Genomic DNA, 8221 nt, shown 5'->3' with positions numbered 1-8221 from the left:
CCAAATAAATGGTTAGATCTTAATGTAAATAAATGCACGTAATGGCATAAGGTCTGTACCATTCAGATTCAAACCTCCATTAAGTGCAAACAAATGAGGTCTAAGAGGGTATATTAGGACCCTCGCAAATTTGTTTTTACATTATATTTCTGATACAAAATGTAAATTAATGTTGGTATCTAGTTCATTTGAAAGTCTCAAATTGTAATGGCGGTGACGTGCAGCCCAATATCTCGTTATTGGTAGGATCAACCGATCCAATAACATTAGGCCTGGTTGGAACAGACAAACTTCCAATTTTCCAATAAGTTTATTCTATTCTTGATTTCTTCAAGATACGCAGCCAATTAATTAATATACTAGCAATATCTCTACAATTAAATTTAATTAAGATATTGTTGCACGATGAAACCAAATCTCAACGGCTGGTGGATCATTTGGATACTTCAACTCTGTATATATTATTCCATTCCATCCAATCCATATTACGTGATGCTTTACTCTTTTATATTTAATCCAAAATAAATAGTAGTAGTAATTTTTAACATAATCAAGAAGGTATTAATTTTTCTTTCCCGAATTTACTCGTATTTAGATAAGTGATGTTACATAACCAAGAAAAGAAACCATATTAAATAGGTACTACTCAATTAAGGACAATTTAGTGAAAATACCCCTTAATCTTTAGGATTGAGTGAAATTCATTAAGGGATGTTCCCAAGATAAAAACATCATATAATATAAACAGGAAGGAATAACATTTGGTGGCAAAATGTTACCTTATAGGGGTAAGAAATAATTACCTCTCTTGAATTGCTAGTTACTACTTAATATAAGAGATCCAAAGATTTGATCCTATAATCATATTAAATAGGTTTGCACTTTTTCCCCGGCTTTGTCTTTGGTTTTTAATTCAAATGGGCATTTGACCCTGAAAACTTTGTATTCTCATTTTTTCATCATTGATTTTCTTAACACAATTTACGTTGGCCTTCGTAAAAAGTGTAATTTTTGATTTCGATTTCAATTTATGTGGTATTATTATTTTTTTTTTAGTCTATTAAAAAAATTCATAATTAGAAACAATTTAACTTGAAAAAATTTTCTTTTGCCCTAAATGAAATAATTTAAACACACATATTGTTTTAAATCATCTTCCTTAAAACTTTGTGTCAAACGGTACCACATAATTAGACGAGGGAAATATTAGAGAAACAAATATTTGGTTGAAACTACCTTGAATTTTGGTCATTGTATGATGTCATATTTTATTCATATTGAATCAGTTTTCATGTAATTGATTTTTTCCTAGCTAATTTTTTAAACTGCAAAAGAAGATTTTGTGAACAATTTTATCCACAAAACTTATCAACAACAAATGATTAATCTACCATTAGATTAAATTAATTATGCAGTAAAAAAATGTGACACAAGTAACTATATTTTTTTTAATTAAAATTATTATTTATCTCTCTTGAATTGCTAGCCTCATTGAACTAGTAAGTATATAAATGCAATCCAGACTCAACCTTTCTCTGCTTTAAATTAGAGCTGAAAACAAAGAAAAGTAAGCAGCAACCATGAATTTAAGAAAGGTTGATATAATCTCTAAAGAGTTTATCAAACCAATTTCTCCCACTCCATATCACCTTAGATGCTTGGATTTCTCCATTTTAGATCAATTATCTCCACTAATGACTGTTCCTTTCATTCTATATTATCCTCTTCCTAAAGAACTAGACCTAGAGCATGCTAAGGCTACAAATTTATCAAGATTGTTACTACTCAAGAAATCCTTGTCCCAAACACTTGCTCGCTTTTACCCTTTTGCTGGAAGAATCAATCGCGATTACACTTCAATAAATTGCAACGATAACGGGGTACCTTTTTTCGAAGCATTTGCCCATGATTACTATCTTGACGAGATTCTTGAACAACCTAATTCTTTTATGAAGCTACTTCGACGTTTCCTCCCCTACGAGGAATCATTACTTTCTCCAACCATTCCGATGCTCGTCCAAGTGACATTCTTCGAATGTGGAGGGATGACTATTGGAATTTGTGCTTCACATAAGATTACAGATGCACCAACCTTGAACACTCTTATAAATGGTTGGGCCATTGCTGCTCGTCGCGATCCCAAAGCCACGATCTTGGAATTTGTGCCCACCGCAAAATTCTTGCCACCTGTTGATAATAATCAACCACAATTGTTGTTCTTGCAACCTGAAAAAGTGAATAATGTCACGAAGATTTTCTTCTTTGATGCTTCGTGTATTGCGAGTCTCAAGGCTAAGATTGTTAGCGATAGTGTACTAGTGCCAACTCGTGTTTGAAGCATTGTCAGCTCTGATTTGGAAATGTGCCATGGCAACTTTGTCATCAAAGAAGGAAAAATCGTCACTTTTGGTCCATACAGTTAACTTACGAAAACGACCTGTCATTCCCTTACCAAGTGATTGCATGGGAAATGCCATCGCGATGTTCAAGTCAATATACAAGGAGAACGACACAATGGACCTGCCCGGTTTGGTGACTTTACTACGAAAAGGATTATTAGAATTTCGTGACAAATATGAAAACAAATGTAGAGGGCCCGAGGTGATATTGGGGATGGTAAATGATGCAAAAGAGATAGGAGCTCAAATCGAGAGAGATGATATGGAGATGTACAATTTCACAAGTTGGTGCCGATTTCAATTTTATGATGCGGATTTTGGGTGGGGAAGTCCGTCATGGGTGAGTCGAATTGAATTCGAAGCCAAGAATCATGTCCTATTTATAGACACAAAAAGTGGTGGTGGAATTGAGGCATGGGTATCCTTGGACAAGGCATTGATGGAGATTTTTGAACAAGATATTGAGCTCCTGAATGGATGTGGAGTGCTCTGAAGATGATGAATCGATCACGTACATGCAAAATTGCAAATTATTAATTAACTGTTTATTTCAAGTTTGATACGTCTGAACTGAGACAATATGTACAACTAAATTTTTCTTGTTATCTTTTTATAGAAAAACTTTTTGGGCCATTATGTGTGTATGACAATCCCATGAGTTAGAGGGCATGTTTCTATTATTTTTAGTGTTTTCTCTTTCATTTGTCAAGATGCCTAGGAGGTAGCTTGGACGTTTTTCTTTCATTTTTTCAGTGGTTGCTTTAGTTTTTCTTCGGGTAGTAGTACTCTTTATGTTCCAGTTTATGTGACACAATGTCACTTCTTAAGTCATACACACATATTGTCAATTTTGGCCCAACGGACCTTATGAATATGCTCCTTGGGATATGCTATCATGGAGCCCAAAAGTGTGTGTACCGTATGACTTGTGGTATGCCTTATAAGAAAAGGGGGAAAGTGCATCGGATTTTCGACGCTGCCAATTTAACTTGCATCCGCTTTAATTTTTTTTTTTTTTTTTTTTTTTTTCACATGTAACCATTTCGGAGAAATTCAGACATACAAACATACGATGTCTAAAGATAGTCTTGACAAAGTCTAACTTCAAACACAATATCTGAAGTTTCATATGGCTAGAGTTCAACCATTTCTGCCTAAAGTTCAACCATTTTTAATTTGCTCGAACTTCTATCATATATGACCGAGTTCAGTAAGTTTATCTTAAAATCGCGGAATGAATCGAAATTGAATGAACCCTAGCAAGGGTTATTGAGAGGAAACGAGAAAGAGAGAGAATTTTTTTAAAATAGGAGTCTGAAATGAATTGATTACATCTAGACGGGCCGATGGGTCCTTATATACAATGGGCCTGATCAGACCCGAAATAAAATGACTACAAGCTATTACATTTGCAATACAATTAAATACATATGTAACAACTAATAATTGGGCTTTCATCTAGGATCCAATAATTCAGAATGAGTATTGACACTGTCAGGTATATCAGAAACTCCAATAGTTTTGCCTGGAGGTCGTTTTCGGTTCTCCTAGTCCCATTTAAAAATTCTCTCTCTAGAAAAGCTCTCCGTACACAAAAATATCCGTTATATCATAACAACTATTTTCCTCACCTCTCTCGTGGTTGGGCATCACGCTCCGTCCCATGGGGACGGCGGCGACTCCGATACTAGCGCGTGTAGGTGACAATAACTTTGACAAAAGGACCACGACCTCAGTACTGGAAGAAATTCCACCTATTAACAACTATGCTAAAGCAATTCAATCAACTGGGAACCCTAGCCCTAAGGAAAATAGATTTGGGAACCCGAAAATTAAAGCTCGGGTTACCTCTCATAATGGCGTTCCTGCTGCTCTCTTCAAAACCAGTGAATTCTACGGCGAGATGGCGAATGAATGTAAATTCACTCTTGTTGGCAAATTCATAAAAGCCCGTCCACAAATTGAGAAGATTCGATCGAAGTTCGCTGAGAAAATCACCGTCAGAGGTAAGGTTACTATCGGTGTCTTTGATTTCCGTATTGTTTTCTTGGAATTCTCTATAGAAGAAGACTTTAAAATAGTGTGGTATAAAAGATCCATAGAAATTGATGGGCAAGTAATGTGGTTGGAAAAATGGTCTCCGGATTTCAAACCTGATGAGGACTCTCCCAGGTTCGGGTGTGGGTGTTGTTGCCGGAGTTACCTTTTCACTGTCATGCCTGGCACTACGTCAAACAAATTGTTGGGCTTGTAGGTAAACCCTTAACCATGGACCAGGCAACTGAGCACAGAACTAGACCTAGTATGGCAAAAGTAAGGGTGGAAGTCGACCTTACAAAGACTAAGATTACGTCTGTGTTTGTGGGATCAGAGGATGATGATTGTCCAAGAAAAGGGTTCTATCCAAAGCTCGAATACGAAAATGTTCCAAAGTACTGTAGATATTGTAAAATTCTTGGCCATACTATTTTACAATGCAGGAAAGTTGAACAAAAAAAGGTTGATGAAAAGGCTGCTGCGGAAAAACTGGCTAAGGAATTAGAGCAAGCTGAATCAAGTGGTACTGCTAACAAAGAAAAGGAGATGAATCAGGATCAAAACAAGGAGCAAAACAGGGCAGAGCATGAAAAGAAAGAAAAAAAGGCTGACAGAGATGGAAAGGAAGCTACTGTGTCACAAGGATCGAAACAAGATGATGGAAAGAACTGCAATAAGAGCAAACATCGGAAAGAAGTTAAGAGAGATGAACTTAAGGAGAAAAACAAACACAAAAACAAATAGCACGTGGGAAAGATGGGTGAAGGACCAACTGCGCAGAGCAATGAAAGGAAAGCAACTAAATTTCAATTCAAAGCTACTGATGAGCAAACTGCCAAGAACAAGAAAAAGAAGAAAATTAAGAAAATGCCACAAAAAAAGAGTAAGGTGGTATTCAGGCCAGACATTTCTGCTGAAATCAAGACCAGGAAGAGATACAAAAGAACTCATATTAGGCAGGATAAAAGTAGGGATTTGGATGATCAAGAAGGGCAGCAAGAACAGAAAATTTAGCAGGAAGAAAGTTCCAAGAATCAGCATATACCAAAAGAGGGAGAAGAAGATACCAATCAGGAGCAAGATGGGAACAACACTGAGAATAAAGAAAAAGAACAGGAGACAGGAAATAAAAATCAGGGCAGGGTTTGTAGCAACCTTGATACAGCTGCTAAGAATAGAGAACCAATACAACTGTTTGTGGAGCAGTGTTGTGATTAGAAGGATCCAAATGTTGAGGAAGAAAATGAGGTTGTAGAAGAAACCCCTAGAGCTGAGGAGGAAGATTTAGTTTCCAGCAATATCAACAGAGGAAGCAAAAAAAGTGAAACAAAGGATCAGGAAGAAACAAATGAGACAAAAACAAGGAATCAACAAGAAGAAGATCTCAACAAAAAGAGGCAGCACAAAAGAAAGGATTATAAAAATTATATAATGGAGGAGTCATCAAACACTAAATATGTTAGCCATGAGAATGAGAGGACTTCTCAGCAAAGTGATCATGGAAATGACTCTGATCTTGATTATATAGAAGATAGCAACACTCAGAGAAGAAAAAGCAAAAGCAAGAAATCTGAAAAAAGAGAAAACTCCAAAAAAGCTCTTTCACAAGGAAGGAGGACAAAAGCAGATACCACCCAAAATATCCAATGATCAAAGCAATCTTTTGGAATATAAGGGGAGTTAGAACTAAGAAAGCCATTCATAGGCTTAAAAATCTTTGTAGTATTAATAATGTTCAGTTTGTGGCTATCTTTGAACCCTTTATGAATGACAGCAAGATTGAGGGGTACAAGAGGTTTCTAAAATTTCAGTTTTGTCATGCTAACAGCAATGGACAGATCTGGTGTTTTTGGAAAAAAGGACTTAATGCCAACATTATTTCCAACGAAGATCAGCAGATTACAATCAAATTTACGGATGATTATAACAAGGACAATTTCTATGTTACCTCAGTCTATGCTAAATGTTCTTTCTCTGAAAGGAAAGAGATTTGGGATAGTTTGGAACTGGTTAACTCTTTCATTTCTCAACCTTGGTGTATAGGTGGAGACTTTAATGTCATCACTGACCCGGAAGAGAAGATTGGGGGGAAACCTCATAGAATGAACAAAAGCATAGACTTCATTAATTGCTTGAACAATTGTGGGGCAACTGATTTGGGTTATGCAGGACCCAAATTTACTTGGTGTAACAACACAAGACCTAGCAAAAGGATCTGGAAGAGGTTAGATAGAATTTTTATTAATGATCTGTGGGCTCAAAGATTTCAAGAAAACTCAATTAGACATCTTGTGAGAACAGGTTCTGACCATAGACCTTTATTAATGAAATGTTCAAACTCCATTCAAGATCATCCTAGCTATTTCAAATTTCTCAACTGTTGGACTAAGATACCAGGTTTCATGGATATTGTCAAAGATTCATGGAACGTTTCAGTTCAAGGCAATTCAATGTGGAGACTCCAATTCAAACTTAAAGCTCTGAGCAGAATTTTGGCTCATTAGTCTAGACATGAAGTTGGAGACATTCATAAACAGGTTGCCCAATGGGATGAAAAGATTCAAACCCTAGAAGAACAGGACATTGTTCACAATTCAGAAATTCCTAGAGAAGAAGTGAACAAGGCTCATGCAGAATACACAAAATGGATGGGATTACAAGACTCAATCTTCAGGCAAAAGGCTCATACTCAATGGTTCAAAGAGAGAGACAGAAATACCAAGTATTTCCACAGTCTACTCACAAACAACAGAAACAGGCTTCAGATCAGAAGAATCAAAAATCACAAAGGAAAATGGATACAGAAGGAGGACAACATTGCTAAAGCTGCTGTCAAACACTTTCAATCTAATTTCAATCTTGCAGATCCTATCCTTGATCATAATATTTTGAATTGTATTCCTAAACTAATTACTGATCAAAATAATTCTAACTTAACTATGTTACCTGCGCAGGAGGAAATCAAAGAAGCAGTCTTTAGTCTCAGTCTGAGATAGCACAACAGGACCAGATTGCTTTAATGGCACTTTCTTTCAAAGCTGCTGCGACATTATTAAGCAGGACATAGCTGACTTTGTTTTAGAATTTTTTCATGGAAAAAAACTGACAAAATTCTATTCTCATACATGTTTATCTCTAATTCCCAAAATTAGTACCCCAGACTGTTTTGCTCAATTTAGACCAATCAGTTTATCTAACTTTTCCAATAAGATTATTTCTAAAATTTTGGCAAGAAGATTAAATCCTTTATCGACTAATTTAATTTCTTATAATCAGTCTGGTTTTGTTAAAGATAGAATGATTACTGAAAATGTTCAATTAGCCCAAGAGATTATTCAAGACATCTCTAAAACCAACAAGGGTGGTAACATAGTGTTGAAATTGGATATGGCCAAAGCCTATGATAGGATGTCCTGGATCTTTGTCTCAGAAGTCCTTAGGAAATTTGGTTTTGGAGACTCTTGGATTAATTTGATTTTAAATCTTGTTTCAGGTGTGTGGTATTCAATCATCCTGAATGGCAAAAGGGTTGGCTTTTTTACATCTTCTCAAGGACTAAAACAGGGAGACCCATTATCACCCTTTTTATTCATTCTAGTTGCTGAAGTTTTAACTAGATCTCTTAATAATCTTCTGCTAAATGAAAATTTCATACCTTTTTCAATGTCAGGAAGAGGTCCTTTAATTAACCATCTGGCTTATGAAGATGATATAGTTATTTTCAGCAGTGGAAAAACTAGAACCATTAGATTGGTAATGAAGCAGATCAAGAAATATGAACAAAG

At 35.9% G+C, this 8221-nt stretch overlaps 1 protein-coding gene and 1 pseudogene across 1 annotated transcript; both read left to right on the top strand.

The window, feature by feature from the left end:
• Positions 1-1566: 1566 nt before the first annotated feature.
• LOC132037517 (vinorine synthase-like) lies at positions 1567-3342 on the top strand (annotated as a pseudogene).
• A 579-nt stretch (positions 3343-3921) lies between these two features.
• On the top strand, positions 3922-8215 carry LOC132036733 (uncharacterized). Its single transcript, XM_059427111.1, has 2 exons — positions 3922-4405; positions 7391-8215. Exons 1-2 carry the CDS (start codon positions 4063-4065, stop codon positions 7414-7416), a joined length of 369 nt encoding a protein of 122 aa, XP_059283094.1. The 5' UTR covers positions 3922-4062; the 3' UTR covers positions 7417-8215.
• Positions 8216-8221: the final 6 nt, after the last annotated feature.

This window comes from Lycium ferocissimum, chromosome 11 (assembly GCF_029784015.1).
Source record: "Lycium ferocissimum isolate CSIRO_LF1 chromosome 11, AGI_CSIRO_Lferr_CH_V1, whole genome shotgun sequence".
NCBI lineage: Eukaryota > Viridiplantae > Streptophyta > Magnoliopsida > Solanales > Solanaceae > Lycium > Lycium ferocissimum.
The sequence above is the reverse complement of the archived record's forward strand: the minus strand, read 5'-3'. Positions and strand labels throughout refer to the sequence as shown.

Excerpts from the sequence above, each read along its gene's own strand:
- LOC132036733 (XM_059427111.1), top strand. The coding sequence starts at position 4,063 with ATGGGGACGGCGGCGACTCCGATACTAGCGCGTGTAGGTGACAATAAC. Across the intron at positions 4,406-7,390 it reads TGAGAAAATCACCGTCAGAG|GAGGAAATCAAAGAAGCAGT; the intron begins GTAAGGTTACTA and ends TTACCTGCGCAG.